Raw genomic sequence first — 16,995 nt, forward strand, 5'->3', positions numbered from 1 at the left:
GCCGTGGAGGAGCTCACTGGCCAGAAGGAAGGGCTCAGCCTCCAGCCCCTAGGGCCCCCCCCCAGCCTCTGCAAGCTGGTGCCTGGCCAGCCCTCACCCCCCAGGCGGCATAAGTCTCTGGGAGGCCGTGTGAGCATCCACCACACCCCACCGTCCCAACTCACTAGTTCATGGTGCTGTACCCTTTGGCCTTGGTGAATCCTACGGAAATGGCCACGACCAGCGCAGGGAGCCCTGGAGAAGGACCAGAAGAAAGGGTGTTGGGCCCCACCCAAGCCCCGACACCCCCACCTCTGCCCAGCCCTGCCTGTGGAGGGCAGGGGGCCAGGAAGGTGCCGCTGAAACCCCCGAACAGAGGGTGAGGCTGAGTGTGAGGGGACAGGTGGACAGACCGAGGACCGCAGAGCTAGGCATGGGGCCGCCAGATGAGCAGGGAACACAAGGGATGCCGCCACATTTGAACTTCACATAAGGAATCATTTCTTACTATAAGCAGGTCCCAAATAAGGCGCAGGGCACGCTTATACAGGGAAATTATTTGTTACCGGACAGTCAGATTGGAAGGGACGCCTTGGGTTGTACCCCGTGACCCTGCGGAGGGCCCAGAGGGAGGAGCCCACCCAGCGAGCAACGGAGGGCCGGGGAGGCCAGGGGCACGAGGGGGCTGCAAGGGGCAGAAGGAGCAGCAGGGCCAGGGGAAGGACGGGAGGCTCCAGAGGGAGGCCCCCGCCCGCCCATCGCTTACCCCAGCCCAGGCAGAGGAAGCGCTTGCGGATGAGACGTTTCCGGAGGCGGCCTGTCACAGCCATGTAGGACTGCCAGGCCTCGGTGAGCACCCAGCAGAAGGAGGACAGGAAGAAGAAGTGCAGGAATGCAGCCACCAGGGTGCACACCACCTGGGCAGGCAGGTGGGCGAGAGGACACTGGGCAGGCGATCCCCAGCCCCACGCCTGCCCAGCACCCGGTGCCCTCCCTCGAAGTGACTGGCCAGTTCCCCAGGCAGGAAACAACCCACCCTGAGGGACTGCTGAACACATAAGCCCCGGGCATGGGTGCTTGTATGACCCCATCCACAAACTGCCAGGGACAGACACCGTCCCTCACTGCCTTCCTCAGCCCTCACGCACAGACACACTGCTCTAAAGCCCCAGCTAAGCCTACCCATTCAAAAGTTGAGGAATCCAAGGCCCAGAGAGGGTATGTCACACCCCAAGGACATACAGCAGGGACCAGACAAGTTCACAGTGGCCATGAGCATCTGCCATAGCACTCAGCAGGGTCCGGGAGGCCAGGCCTGCCCTCTGACTTGCTGCAAACCCTTGCGATGTATTTTGTCTCCTACATTGTTAGCGTGGCCCCTTCAGGAAGCAAAAGACCCCGCCTGAATGCTGGGCCTGCTGTGTTTAGCCGGACAGGTTGTAGAGGCCACAGGGTGGGAACTGGGGGTGGATGTACCTGGGGAGGGCAGGCTAAAGGGCCCCACCGTGAGCTGCCAGTCTCAGGGCTGGCCAGCGTGGTGGCAGGAGTGGGGAGAAAGAATTTAAGTCAGAGCTTGTCACGGTGGTGACATTCTCTGGCCCTGACACTTGAGCTGAAGCTGAAAGGACACAGGCCGATTCCACTCCGATGGCTGGGTAGGGACTGAGCTGATCTCAAAGGGCCAGTATAGCTGAGACTCTGGGACTCAAACTGCCCTTCTTGACCAGCTGACCAGCTCCCGCTGGGCTGCTGCAGCCACAGGAGAGCAAGTGACTCCACATGGCTCAGGCAGCTCTTCCTGCTCCCACCCCTGCCTGCCTGAGCTCCCAGGGATCCCACAGTCCAGGCCCCTGCTCGGTCCACCCTCACTCCACCTGAGGACACTGGCATATGTGTGGCAGGGAGGAGCTGCCTACCTTGTTGCGGGTCTGGGTCTGCCCAATGAGGATGAGGGCGTTGGAGGAGATGATGGACAGGCAGAAGTTGATGAGGATGACAGACCGCTCTGAGCGGATGTACCTGAGGGAGAGGACAGGGGGCCAAGATCAGTACCCAACAGGGCCTCATCTGCACAAGGACTGCGATCCTGTGGCCCACACAAAGACCTCGGCCCCATTTCCTCCCTGCAGTCACCATCACCACCACCACCACCACCACCACCACCATCAGCACCACCACCACCACCACCATCATCACCACCACCACCATCACCACCACCACCATCAGCACCACCACCACCACCATTACCACCACCACCATCACCATCATCACCACCACCACCACCATCACCATCATCATCACCATCACCATCATCATCACCACCACCACCACCACTACCACCACCATCACCACCACTACCATCATCACCATCATCACCACCACCACCATCACCATCATCACCACCATCACCATCATCACCACCACCACCACCACCACCACCACTCCCACCACCATCACCACCACCACCATCATCACCACCATCACCATCATCACCACCACCACCATCATCACCACCACCATCATCACCACCACCACCATCATCACCATCATCACCACCACCACCACCACCATCATCACCATCATCACCACCACCACCATCATCACCATCATCACCACCACCACCATCATCACCACCACCACCATCACCACCATCATCACCACCACCACCACCACCATCACCACCACCATCATCACCACCACCACCATCATCACCACCATCACCACCACCACCACCACCACCACCACCACCACCACCATCACCATCATCACCACCACCACCATCATCACCACCACCACCACCACCATCACCACCACCACTACCACCATCACCATCACCACCACCATCATCACCACCACCACCACTACCACCATCACCATCACCACCATCATCACCATCACCACCATCACCATCACTACCATCATCACCATCATCACCACCATCACCAACATCTCACTATCACCACCATCATCATTACTACCATCGTCACCACTACCACCATCACGACCATCACCACCATCATGACCATCACCACCCCCTCCCCCACATCACCATAACTGCCACCATCATCGTCATCACCACCACCACCACCACCACCACCACCACCACCACCACCACCACCACCACTAACCCTTGGGGACTGAGATCCACCCAGGTAGGGCACAGAGGGTATAGGGCTGAGCTTCAGGGGCTATTACATGGCCCTGATGTGCTGCATGACTTTGGGTAGGTCATGTCCTCTCTCTGGGTTCCCACGTCCTCATGAGATCATCAGAACAGTCCCTGCCTGCAGCTCACTGGGGTGCAGTAATGGCCAGTAGGGCTCAGCAAGGCAGACACTTGGAAAACTGTAGGCACAAAACTTCCTGAAAACCTCAGCACATCAGAGCTAGAGTTCGGAGCTCCTCATCCCCGTAGCCCTAATCTCCAGATGTTTTGGGAAACTGAGGCCCTAGGGGGAGGGGCTGGCCCAGGGAGAGGAAACGGCCATGTCTCCCTGCACAGCCCAGTAAGGGAGCACTGGATGCTCTGCCCTCAGGAAGGACAATTGAGGGCACCTGCTGTTAGCCACTATGGGTCACCAGGAAAGCTCAGGCCACCCCTCCCCAACTGATCACATCGACCTCTTGTTGCTTGACCTTGGACAGCAGCCAGGCGTCAGTTCTGATTATCGGCTGACATCGGCGCTGCCCAAAGAACCAGAGCAGTCAAGCACAGTAGCCGCACATCCTCTGGACACACAGAGTCCCAACTAGGTCTTGCGGGCAGCTGCCCAGCCAGTGACCTTGAGCTCACACTTCCTATTCCAAACGTCTACTCAACAGGGCTGGAAGCAGGAGCGGGGACAGGACCTGCCTGGCCAGCACAGGCCTGCAGTCACACTCATGCCTGCCCTGTGTGCTCACACAGGAGCCTGTACACCCAGGCTTGTTACTGGCTCAAATATGAGTTCTCATTGCACATCTCTCCACACCTCCTGGGCTCCAGTGAGACCCCGAAAATCCATAGGCTGGCACTCGGGATAGACAATACCTGCAGTGGGTACAGGGCTGAGTCCCTGCAGCCCTGGGAGGAGCTGTTTGGAACTGGGGAGCCAGCAGAGGCCCTGGACTCTGAGGCCTGGTCCTTGGCCCCAAGGAAGGCTGTGGCCTTGCTGGTGCAGGCATGAGGACAGGCAGGGAAGTCAGGCAGCATGGGGGTGTGCCCAGCTGGGGGTGGGCTCAGGGCTGGCATCTGCCAGAGAAGGTGCTCATGGGACAGCACAAACTGGGACTCTGCTTCTGTGTTGCACAGTGTGGGCACAGCTCGAGTGGTGGGAGCAGCTGTCAGGACCCTGGGCCAGGGTGAGGGGCCATGGAAATGGTCGCTGTGGGGCTGGGGTCAGTGGCAGAGGTGGAGGCGAAGTGCTGCCTTGCTGGTGGCAGTGGCTGGGAAGACAAGAAGGGAGGGAAGGGACAGAGCTTAGTCCTGAGGGCCCCCTGGGTGGCACCCACCTCCACACGGACACGTAGATGATGACCAGCATGAGCAGGGTGAGCGAGGACACGCCGCAGCCCACGATGAGCGTCACGGACGGCAGGGTCGCCTTCTCCATGTTCTGCGGGTTCCCAGGAGACAGCAGGGAGTGAGGTGCGGTGGCCTGGGACACCCAGGGCTCCTCTCTGTGGTGGAACCTCTCCTCCGCTGCCCTGCCCCTCAGTCAGCCCCAGCCTCCTGCAGAGGATGATTCTAGAACACACCAAGCACTCCGAGGAACTTCTTTTCTGGGCTGTCCCCTTCTGTTCTGGGAGCCCTTGTCCTTTGCTGAGGGCGGGGCCTTCACCCCCACCCTGGTGCAATCACAGTCAGGTGCCCAACGACCAGCCCTTTGTCTCCATCACGGCACGGACGCCCCCATGCAAAGCACAACCCCCCCCATCTTGTGGGTCAGGGAGGCGCCAGGCCCAGTCCTGCCTCAGGAACGTCCCTCCTCACCTCAGACAGCCCCCAGTGTCCGCAGCCTCTGCTGTGCATCCACCTGCACCTGCGACTCCCCAGCCCCACGTGTTGCCCCAACACCCCGGCACCAAAGTCCTACCTCGCTCCTCCCATGCCTCTGCGGGGCAGGGGCTGCGCGTCTCACCGTCCCCAACAGCCCTTGGGGCCCAGCCTCCAAGCCTGCCGCTCCAGATCCTCAGAGCGATTTATGAAATGCCACCAGAGCCACCTCTCTGCCCTGCTCAGACCCTCCCTGACTCGCTGGCCCAGGCTTCGTCCAAATGTCCCACCTGGCTCCACAAAGGCCCCCGGCTGGCCCTGCCCACCTGCCAGCTCCATCTCACCTGACAAGACCACCTGGGCCCTACCTCACAGCTCTGTGCCAGCAGTCCCCCACCTGGAATACATGTCCCCATCTTCCCGTGGCTGTACCTCTGGCAACTCCAATCCTGGCTCGTCCTCTCCTCAGAGGGTCCTGGGCCGGTGACAGACTCCACCACTCCCTCCCGCGAGCCCAGCGCAGCCTGAGCACGCCAGGCTGGCCCACCTTCTGCACAAACATGTCCACCTGGCAACTGCACCGCCCATGGTCAGAGTCATGGGCCTCACTGCGCCCCCAGGCCTACGGCACACTGCCCGGTGGGCGGACGGAGGGAAGGCCTGGCCGGGTGCAGAGCTCGAGGCAGCTCCAGGGAGTAAAGAGAAACAGCTCTGCAACCCTCTCCTGGCCTGAGGCCCTGCGGCTCTGCAGTGGCGGGAAGACAGAGCCTGGGGGAGCAGGGTTTCCTAGGGCTCCCCTACTCCACCCCTGGTCTGTGGCCTACAGAGCAGCTCTCAGACCCCGCTGACCCTGGCATGCTGCGGTGACGCTCTCCCATGCCATGCGCTCCTGAAGCCTGTCAGCCCTTCCCTCCCTGGGGCCAAAACCCGAGCCCCAGGGTTTGCCCAGCCCACCCACTCCCTCAGCCATGCTGCCCCTGCTCTCCACGCGCCCACTCTGCACTGCCCTTCGGCGTCACCTCCTCCAGGCAGCCTGCTCTCCCTCCCAGGCCCTGCTAGTGTTAGCGCTCCAGCCCAGGTCCCATGCTGGAGGGACTGCCTGTCCCTGCGGCTGAGTGCCCTCCATGTCCACGAGCCCCACCCATCCTGCCCAGTTCCGTGGGCGGCCCTTGCTGCAGCCTCCCCCAATGTTTGGGGTCTGCCCATACGTAGTCCTTCCACGTTCATGGTGCACCTTGCCTCCCCCAGGCTCTCAGCACCCCTGGCTCCTCCCCCACAAGGCCCAGCTGCCTGCTGACGGCTCACGTGCGAGGCCTCGGAGGTGGCCGCTCCACCTGAACCAGAGTGTGCCTGGGGCACTCCAGGTGGGCGGCTCCAAAGCCCCTGTGGTGTGAGGGCCTCTCCCACTGGCCATTCCCCTGCCTCCAGCTTGGACCTCCCGCCCCCAGTTTCTGGGTGCTCTGCCCCCTGCCTCTCTCCCCTCTAGGCCAAGGTGAGGATTGAAGTGGCCCTTGGGCTCCTCCTCAGGGTGATGCAGGCCGCATGCCCAACGTGCACAGATGTGCACCAGATACCCCCATACCTACCCTCGCCTCCTGGCCCTCCTGGGTGCCTGGATGGCTCCTCCCCCACACTGGGCCCTTTGCTCCAGCTGTGCCTCCCTGGAACGAGGCCAGACTCCTCTGTTCGCAGAAGCACTGCCACCCCACCAGGCTCTTGAAAGCCACCACCTCCAGGCAGGCCCGTCTGATTAACCAAGGCCTCTCAGTTCTGTAGGAGACCCACACTGTGAGCCAGGTGGCCTCGCCTACCTCAGCCGTCCCTCACAGGGGACTCTGCTTAGGCACCTTTCTGCATGAGCTCAGGCCTCAAAACAGTGGCCCCTGGGACCAGAGGCCCATCACCCAGAGACTACCAATGCAGAACCTGAGGCCCAGGGCTAGGAGGATGCCAGTCGGATAGGGACAGGTAGGGGGCAGGATGACCCCAGCAAATGTTTCCAAGACACTAAGCTGGCCCAGGGCCGGCCATCCACGAAGGTCACGGGCGGCTGAGTAAGTGGCTCTCGCCTGCTCCATGGCTGGCTCCAGCCCAGATCTCCGTGGCCATCTGCTTCCGTCTGCCCTCATTAGGCCTGGCAGCCAGAGCCCGCCGGCCCTCCCACCTGCCTGCCTGCTCCCTCCTCCTCCCGCCTGGCTCATCAGTCACCCCTGACAGCCCCAGCTCCGCAGGTTCCGGGTGATGCAGGGAGGGCACAGGGGACAGCCTGGGCAGGCAGGGGTGTCAGAGAACTCTAGGACTCCTCAGGAGGGCGAGAGACTGGCCCCAGCTCACACAGAGAAGAGGCAGAGCCAGGCCAGCCTTCTGCGGAGACCAGCTCCCACACCAGGCTCTGGGCCACCCCAGGGCCATTGCATATGCCGATCCCGCTGCTGTGCTCTTCCATGACATTCATGGGGCCGGACCCCCTCCCACCGTGGACATCACCACCCACAGAGGCCCCTCCATCTCAGTCTGACCCAGCTCGCTCTCTGCCAGCACCTCCTCTTGGCCTCCTCAGGGCACTGGTGCCCCCCACGCTTTTCCAGGTTGTTTACACGGTTATTGCCAGTTTCCACCACACAAAGTCCCAACTGCCAGTCTTCTCCCCAGCCCGCTCTGCACCCTGTGCCCCCAAAGACGGATTTCCATCCTACACTGCCTACCACCCTCATTCTGGCACTCCTCCAACACCATCTACGCCCCCAAGCCCCCCAAACATCCACATAACGTGCTCCTGACTCCAGTCTAGACTAAGCCCTGAACCCTGGCATAAGATGAACCCTGACCCAGGTCACACCCCGACACCTGAATCCAGTTACACACTAAACCCTGACCCAAGTCACACGCGAGCCGTAATCTCAGTCACACCCAGAGCCCTGACCCCGGTCATACACTGAACCCTGACACCAAGGGCATGCTGAGCCCTGACCCTGATTCCAAATGAACTCTGACCCTAGTCACAACCCACTAACACAGTCTCACGCATGGCAGGAGTAATGCCAACAACAACAGCCCCATACAGACTGTTTACTACATGCCAGCTGTGCGAGTGCCATAAATACCTCACCTCGTTCATCCCCAATACACTCTGGGACAGGTGGCACCGTCCCCCTCACAGGTGTGACTCAGAGTGGTTACTCAGCCTTCCGGCAGCCGCAGCCCATGGTGGCACAGCCAGCATCTGCACCGACACTGACACTCGGGCTCCAAGCCCCTCGCTTCACAACCCTACCACTGGGGTGTGCCCCCAGCACCTCATCTCCACCACCGCCTCATGACTTTGTTCCGGACAGCAGTCCTGTGAAGCCACTCTGTCCCTGGGATGCCCATAGCCTCTGCCCACTCAGACCCAAGTGCCCATGCCCAAGGGGCCATCCAAGCCCAGCCGGGCCCACGCCAGCCCAGCTCACCTCCCTGCCTGCGGGCTGCGCTGTTCTGCCCTCACTCCTGCTGGTATCCCTCCTGCACCCTGACCCACGGCCATCCTCTCTCCCCTCCTGCCCTCCCCACTGCCCTCAGGAGGACGCTCATGCCCCCTCACTGGCCCCAGGCCTTGCTGATGGTGCCTATCTCTCTGCCTCCCCTGCCCACTGAGCCCCGTGCCCATCTCCCACTCCTGTGGCAGGGCAGCATCCTGCCTTTCTCATCCTCCCTGGAATGGCTGTAATCCTCCCCGCAGTGCTCAGCTGGTGAACTCCTACACACCCCTCAGTATCCCACTCCGAACCTCCACCTGGTGCACTGCTCCCCAAACCATGCCCAGGTGGGAAGGAGGCTCTTGCTGAGCTCCCAGAGCCCGAGCCCCAGCCTTGCTTCAGCCCAGGCCTGTCTGTGCACACCTCTGCCCCATCAGACCCCGTGCCCTGTCAGGGCGGGCCCCAGGCACTTAGAGGGTCGACACAGGAGATGAGGAACAAGTTAGTGATGGGCTGCACCACAACGGCAGTCTCCCCTCCACAAGGCCGCTCTGTACTCAGCATCTAGGGGGCCAGCCCTAAGCAGGGCCAGAGCTGCCGGGGACATGGAGGTGGTGTGGGAAAGGACAGGGAGACCCTGGGGAGCTCTGACGCAGCCCCTGGGGGAGGCTGTGCCCACCCTGCCTCCTTCCCGAGCTCGATGAGCTCATGCCCAGCCGGCAGCTAGAGCCCAAACCGAATCAGATACGGTCTACCCTTGAGGGAGCCACAGAACCAGGCAGAGCCGGCCACTTGCCCATCCCACAGGTGAGGACGCTGGGGCTCTGTGAGGCCAGGCTGCCAGCTACCATGCCCCAGCCCTGGATGCCACATCTGGGACAGCACCCTGCAGCATCCGGCTCTGTGAACTCACGTGGGTAGGCTGGGCCGATGCCAGAAGCCCCTGGGGAAGCCAGGACTCTGCTCGTCTGCCTCCCCGTCCCGCAGGGCAGCGCCCCGATCTGCCCATGACGCCGCGCACAGGTCAGCCTTCCTGGAAAGGCCTCTTGGAGTTTCCCCAGCACCAGCCACTCAACAGCCCCTCTCTGCACATGCTGTCCAAGCCAGGCCACTCCAGAGCGCAGCCCTGGTGACCAGGGACTGCTCCATTCCAAGAGTTCTCCCTACGTCACATGGTTCACTCCTTACAGCCAACCCTGGGTAGTACAGGGTCCCCTCCATTTTACAGGTGAGGAAACTGAGGCTCAGAAGGACTTGAGGCTGGTCCAGGGTCACAGCATATAAGACTCAACCCTGTGTTAACAGATTCCCACAATGACATCCCACGGGGAGACACCAAGCCGGGAGAAGTCCTCTCTTGCCCTAGGTGCTCCTCCCACACCCTAAGGAAGAGCAGCTACCCAGAACCTCAGGCTGGGACCCAGGAGGCTGTGCAATGAGAGTCTGCTGCTTTAACTTCAATGACCACCTACATAGAAAGCCACCTCCTCCAGGGAGTCTCTAGGATGGCTCTGGCTGCTGCCACAGGGGCAGCAACATCCACAGTCTTGCCTGAGGGGACAGCCTAAGGGGGTGCAGCAGAGTCAGGGCCAGCCAAGATGTGCCTCAAGACCTTGAGCAAGACCTCCTCCGGCTTCAGTGTCCCTGCCTGTCAGTGGAGTTTAGTGACAATGGCCTGTAGGGTCCCATCTGGCTCTGACACTGTGGGAGACCCCAGCTGACAATGTCACCTGCCTTCCCCACTTTCCAGAGAACAAAGAGGGGTGGCTGGAATGTTCTCAGAGAGGCCTGGAGCTGTCTTCTGCATGGAACCTGGGGGATAAGCTACGCCACCCCCAAACACTCAGGAAGGCCATGTCCCCCTCCCCAGTGGGCCCTGCATACCTGCTGCCCAAGTCCCTTCCACATGAGGTCTAGGGTGAGGGGCTCAATAGCCCAAGGACCTGGCCTGCCTGGGGCCAGGGGGTGCAGCCCTGCTGGTCCTAGGACAAGAGAGCCCACCAGCCCCAGTGGGCAGGGCCCAGCACCCAGGGCCCCAGCCTGAAGGCTGGCGGTCGCCATAGAAACCGGCAGCCCCCACAAGAATCCCAGGAACAAAAAGGAGGCCCAGAGATGAGGCCTGCCTGGGGAGGGCTGTGGACCTGGGCCAGGACCCCTGCTGCGGGACACAGCCACCTCCTCCGCAGGCCAGGCTCTGCTTGGAGTAGGTGGGAAAAGCTCGAGGAAGGTGGCAGCTCCTGCTGCCTCCTGCCCCTGGTAGGCCAGGACCCACCAAGTGCATGTCCCTCTTCCAGGAGATGCCCTCCCCAGCCCCAGGGCTCAGGACCCAGCCTGTCTCTCTCCCTGAGGACCCAGCTCTCTCCAAGGTCCCAGACCTCCAAGGAGAGCAGAGATGGTCCCCCCCATGGGTCACTTCCCAGGGGTCCGGGCTCCTCCCAGGCCGTCCCCAAGTCCACACCACCACCCACTCGGCTCCCACCACCCTCCTCAGAGGTGCATGGCCGGCTGGCCAGGCCACGGGTGGCTGCTGGACGCTGCGACCCCTCTGAGGCAGTGAAGGGGCCGCCCCGCCACACACCCGCCGGCCGCCCCACGGGGCCCTCCCGCCGCCCCCGCCCGCCCGGCGCCCCTCCCGCCGTCCCGGCAGCGGGGTCTCACCGCGTCGGCGCTGAGCTGGGCTAAGATGGCGAAGGTGGAGAGCCGGTCACAGAGGCAGCGCGTCCGGAGGGCGTCGAGGGGCACCGTGCGGCAGCCGCGCCACGACCAGGGCCCGAGCTGCGGGGGGGCGGAGGAGGAGGGTCTGGGGGCGGGCGGGACACGGGAGGAGACAGGCGGCAGCGTCAGCGGCGGCGGGGACGCGGGCGCCCGGGCCCCCAGCGCGGCTCCGCGCCCCGGCCCCCCCACCCCCGGCACCTGCGCCCGCAGCCGCGCGCCGGCCGCCACCAGGCCCCGGGGCCCCGGCGCCCATGCCGCGCTCCGCGCCCGCCGCCGCCGCGAGCCGAGCCGGGAGCCCGAGCCGAGCCGGGAGCCGCCCGCGGGAGCGCGGGGCGGGGGCGCGGGGAGGGGGCGGAGCGGCTGGCCCGGGGCCCGGGCGCCCGCGTCCCCACCGCCCCGGCTCTCCGGCCCCCCGCGGGCGCTCGTGGAGAGAGCGGGTGTGGCCGCGGGCGCGGGGCGGCTCAGAGCGGGGCGGGGGCGCTTCTGAGCTCTTGGCCCCACAGCCGCGGGCGCTGGCTGGAGCTGGTGACCTTGGGGCCGCACCATCCCCCACATCCGCCTCCCCGGAGCCCTGTCCCCCGGGGCCCAGTCCCCCAGGGCCTGCTCCTCCTCTCCAGGGACTGGCACAGCCTTCCCCGCAGGGAGGCGTCTGGAGACTTCCCTGCGACCCGACCCAGGCCCCTGCTGTCTACAAGCCCATGACTGCCCCCATTTGCATTTAAGCACAAGACTTGTCATGTTCTTGGTGCACCAGCGACTGAACTGTTTTGCAAGCCGCTCTTCCTCCTCCTGCTATTGAGCCAAATCTCCCCACCCTTCAAGGCAGGCCTCTTGTCCAGAAACTTCAGAGTGTCCATCCCTCACAGACCCGGCCTGCAGCTGAGCCTGCCCTCCTCTCGCCTGTTGGGGTTCGGCTTGCAGAAAGTGCCCAGAGAGGGCCTCTCTGAGGCTGAGTTCACAGTCCCCAGGCCTGCCTAGTGGCAGAGGGGCTCCTGAAGAGATGAGCCAATAATTGAAAGTTGAAACTGCAGTTGCAGGAGCCACACCTTAGAGTGGTCTCCTTCTGAACCCAGGCTGTAAGAAGCATCAGCCCTTCCTAAGTAACTGGGACCTATCTCCTACCCCAGGACTTCAGGAGAAAAGCCTGGGTCTTTTGGTCTGCCTGTGGTCTGCCCTAGAGCCTTCATGCTGCAGTTTCAACCGTTCCCAGTCCAGGAATGAGGAGCTGCATGGTGCCTTGCAGAGCCCTCAGCTCACCCCTCTCCATCCCACCCCACTGCACCAACAGGGGCTCTGAGGCCCAGAGCCAAAAGGGACCTGCCTGGTTGCACAGCGGGCTGGTACTCTCTCCAGCCTGCTCTCCCCAGAGGAGTGCCGCCCACACATACGGCCCTGAACCCCACGCACAAGCGCACAAGCGGAGTGCTGCTGCAGATCAGACACCTGGCATTGAAGTGCACCTTGGCTGCACCCTAGCTCTGTGACCTTGGGGAGCTGCCTACACCACCTCTTGCTTCAGTTTCCTCATCTCTAAAATGGGGGGTGGGCACTCAGCACACCTGGCGCAGTGCTGAGCGGCACAGGGCTGCGCTCAGGGCACATGCCTGTGGATCCCCAGCTCCAGGTGTCCGATGGCCCAAAACAGTCTCTACTGAATTTGGGGCATTCTTGCCAAATCTCCTTCCTTGTTTCCCTCCATTTTCAGCAGCCCAGGGAAGCAGCAGCAGAACTTTCTGAGATTCAGGCCCAGGAGAGAAGGGACGTGCTCCAGGTAAGCCGGGAGACCCCTGAGAATGCTCTTACTATCTGCTTTTATCTCATAGTCTCCCCCACACACTCGGGGAGAGACTTGGTCCTGTCTTACAGAGAAGAAAATCTGTGGTCCAGATCACAGGCCAGGCAGAGCTGGGAGGAGGGCCCAGGAGCTGGCCTCAGGCCCTGCAGGTCTCACTATGGGCTACCTGGCCCTGGGAAGCCCCCTCCCCTCTCAAGCATGGTGTGAGGAAGCCAGGACCTTGTCCCATGGGGCCAAGGCTCAGTGACCCCATGCTCATCCATCCTAGGGGCCTAGGTAAAGGAAAGACACCGACACAGGCAAGAGCCATGAAGGGCCCTGCACCTTCAGAGACACCTTTGCCTGAGCCCATGTGAACCTCACAGGCCCCAAAGGGCAGCCACAACACCATCCTCAGCCACCAGTATGGAGGCCAGGGACCCAGGCTACCCTGCGTAGCTCCCCACTGCAGGCCCTGTGTCCCCAACACAGCATGGCGCAAAAGTCAAAGCCCAGGGCTGAGACCCCTTCTCCCTCTCCTGCTGGGCACAGAATAGGACGCTGACCTAGGCAGGACCTAGGGGTATGGAGGGAACAGGAAAGGGAGCGAAGGGTGCCTGGAAAGTCCTAGAGCTCCCAGTGGCGCTCCAGATCCTGCACCCCGACCAGAGGGTTTTCCAAGATCTCGCTCATGTGCACCAGGCATGCCCTACTCGCCATCTCCCCCATCCCCTGCACCCTCCAGGGTAGAAGCCACTGACCCCAAGCCACAGGGGAACACATGAGGCAGAAGCCAGAGACCCACCAGGGGCACAGAGTCACGAGGGCCTGGCTGAGTCCAGCTCCTCAGGAGGGCCTGTCCTCATGCCTGGCATGGGCGTGTGGCTGCAGTCTATGTCTGACCAGACACCAAGAGGGCACCAGAACACGTGAACTCCATGGAGGGAGAGTCCTGAGGCTGGTTCTATCTCTGCTGCTGACTGGCCTGTCCACAGCTGCTCTGAAGGACAGGGCTCTGTGGGCAGCGGTACTTCGTTCAAATCCCAGCTCTGTCTCTCACAGACCAGGCATGGGCACTGCCTCAGCCCTCTGTCTGAGTGGAGGGTCCCGAAACCCAGCTGCCCACCTGTGTGACGGTTGCTAGAAGACTTCCATGGGACAGTGCCCTGAGGCCTGGGGTGCGGGGAGCCTGCCTGGCTGGGGCCAACTGGGGCCAATAGCCTGGCAGGTTCCCAGCCGCACTGGCGAGTCCACAGGACGCCAGGCTGACAGCTGCCCGCCACTGCCTGGGAGGACGCCAGCATGGGAGCCAGTGCCTAGCCCGCAGGGCTCCTGCCATGGGCACTAATTAGCTTATCAGCCTCCTGGGGTAGGGGGAGAGAGGGGCTGCAGCCCACACTGCTGAGCGGTCAGGCCAGGGCCTGCCCCTACAGCCTCAGCCTGTGGAGGGCCCGGGGAGGCCCCTGTCCCTGGTCTGGAGACCTGGCTGGTCAGGCTGGTGGCTCAGGTGGCAGGCAGCTGCTGGCCACTCTGTAAGTGTGTGGCCCCGGGGGCAGTGGCTTGGGGGCTCATGCAGACCCTGCAGGACTGCAATGCAGGTGCCCAGCCCCGGCCTCTCTGCCCCTCCAGTGTCCTGGTTTCAGCAGGCCTGGGCAGTATATCAGGGAAGCAGTTTCTGTCCCCCAACATGTAGCCTGGGGACAGGGACCCTCTCCTTGCCCTTCCCTGCCCTCAATAATAATGGCTTCCGCTCTGTGCTAAGGGCTTTCTGGCATTATATTATTAGATCTTTGCAATAACTCTCAGGTCAGCTTTGTAGATAAAGAAACCGAGGCTCAGAGAAGTGGTGATTGTCCAAGGCTACCCAGCAGGACAGCAGTAGGGCTTACATTCCAGTTTTTATCTGTTGGGCTGCCCCCTCCTCCTGGGGCCTGTGACATCTGAACCCTGACTGAGTCACAGGTCTAAAAGGGGCCTCAAGGGCAGCGTCATGCTGGACAGAGAGCCTGCCTGCTCTAGGCCATCCCAAGCCAGGAGAAGAACCCAATTAGTGAAGGCTTCCCAGAAGTTACCTTCCTTGCTACACCGGACATCGGCCAAAAACTGGCCTTTAGCAAGACGGATGGAGGGGTGGTCCCTGAATCCCCTTACTTGGGTCTTAGATACATGTCGACCTGGGGAAGGTAGAAAGCCTCAGCCCTCCTTCTTTTAACAAAACCTCTAGGAGGCATACTCTCATACCAGATCCCAATTCACATCTGTAAGTTCTTCCCCAAGTCTGACTAAAACCCTTCCTGCTACAGGGGACACCTGTTCCCATCTCTGCAACACAGGCAGGTCACTCCCTCCTTTTGCATACAGCGATTGCTCCCACACGTGGGAGACCATTTGCCACCTCTTTTCTAAGCTACAGAAACTTGGAATATCTGGGTCACAGAGCCAGGCCCCCCCTTCCTGGGCCCAGGCCTGAGAAATCTGGGTCAGTTACACCTGCTCCCCGCTCCTTAGGCCCAGGGTGAGAGAAGGAGCTGGGGCAGTGACACCTCTCGGGACCAGAAGAGCAGGGGTCCCTCCCTGCCTGAGAGGAGTGGGCAGCCAGGGGAACCTGGGCCCCTCAGACAGGTCCAGGCACTGGCCAGCCCTCTGTAAGCCACTAGTGACCCCCACCATGGGGACTCTTCCCAGTCAGCTCCTGCCAAGGTAGCCAAGCACCTCCACAACAAACTCAAGGGGCATTTCCTGTTCTGTTTACCCGCACACCTGTGGCCCCCAGCACATGTCCTGACACGCAAAGTCCTGAGGCTCCAGTGGGGACAGGGTGCTCAGCCAAGACATTGTGCTTGAACGGAAGAAAGAGCTCTGCCAGCCCACCCTGACCTCAAGCCCCTCTGCAGCTGACCATCTGCAGGTCCCACTGGCCTTTCTTTCTAAATGCACAGAGAGTTTAAGCACTGCCCACCCTCCTCAGCCACCAGCTGGCACCCATTGCCACCATTCCCCCGGACTACTGCGGCCACCCCTGCCCTCCTCCGCCTGGCCTCCTACAGCGCCAGCATGGTCATCTAAAACACGTCAGGCCACACAGCTCCCAGGGCCCACAGGGACCTGCCAAAACCTCCATGACCCAACCTCCCCACTCTATCCTCCGCTACACTTGGGCCATGAGCCTCGACTCCCTGCAAACCACTCAGGAACCCCCTAAACCCAGCAATAGCCAAGGCTGCCAGGGAAGCCCCCAACCCAGTGTGGACCCCACCCTAAGCTCCCAGAGGATGTCCTAGGTGAGGGTGGTTCAGAGAAGGCCTCACCAGCTGGCCGTCGTCATGGGACATCAGGGGACAGTGATGGAGAGGGCACACTGAGAGCCCATCCACCCACCACAGCAGTGCCTTAACTGCATTCATGATGCCTCTTCCCAGCCCACGAAGCAGGTGCTATTATGGGACTGTGCGCTGTCGGGGTCCCCTTGGATTTGATGGGCTAATTCACACTCTAGTGTGAATGACTCATAGAGTGTCCTCCCACACAGCAGAAAGAAGCCAGGAGTGGGCACAGCATGCCCCAGTGGGGAAATTCAGGTGCTGGGCAGGGAGCTGAAATAGTGTCTCTGCAGGCAGGGGCTTCTAGGAGTCTCCAAAACTAAGCCAGGCCTTCAAGATCCTTCATGGGCTGGCCTCCACCTGGAGCCCTCTAGGCAACACCTCCACCACCATCTGGGTGCAAGCCCCGAGTAATCACACTTCATCCATCAGGAGTGCCCCTCCCAACCCCACCTTCTTGGCCACAGATCAAGACTGGCATCGTCTGCTCCTCCGGGAAGCCTGCCTGGATAACCAGGCTTCCCACCTGTCCTTCCCATGAGCTCCTGCATGTTGCACCTGACTCCTCAATCAGACCCTGCCCTGCTGCTATGTGGGGCTCCCCTCCCTGCGTTCTGCCTCACTCAGCAGCTCACGTGACCATCTGCCTGCACAGCCCAGCACACATGCACCCTCTCCTGCCTCCTATCTTGGTTGGTCCCTCTGACCACATAAGCCATGTTCTTTGGCTGATCCAGCCTTACTCTTAGGCTTCTCCTGAGCCACTCCTCCAGG

At 61.9% G+C, this 16,995-nt stretch overlaps 1 protein-coding gene across 2 annotated transcripts in view; it reads right to left on the bottom strand.

Annotated features, from left to right (window-relative positions):
• ADGRB1 (adhesion G protein-coupled receptor B1) overlaps window positions 1-16,995 on the bottom strand; it is an 87,147-nt gene that overhangs the window by 19,867 nt on the left and 50,285 nt on the right. For both annotated transcript variants that reach the window (XM_076004972.1, XM_012751751.3), the window contains exons 18-22: window positions 11,071-11,212; window positions 4,471-4,574; window positions 1,896-1,998; window positions 746-896; window positions 165-234 (exon numbers count right to left, since the gene is read on the bottom strand). In XM_076004972.1, the coding sequence (XP_075861087.1) occupies window positions 165-234; window positions 746-896; window positions 1,896-1,998; window positions 4,471-4,574; window positions 11,071-11,212 (570 nt within the window). The remainder of the gene's footprint in view (window positions 1-164; window positions 235-745; window positions 897-1,895; window positions 1,999-4,470; window positions 4,575-11,070; window positions 11,213-16,995) is intronic.

This window comes from Microcebus murinus, chromosome 7, assembly GCF_040939455.1.
Source record: "Microcebus murinus isolate Inina chromosome 7, M.murinus_Inina_mat1.0, whole genome shotgun sequence".
Taxonomy (NCBI): Eukaryota; Metazoa; Chordata; class Mammalia; order Primates; family Cheirogaleidae; genus Microcebus; species Microcebus murinus.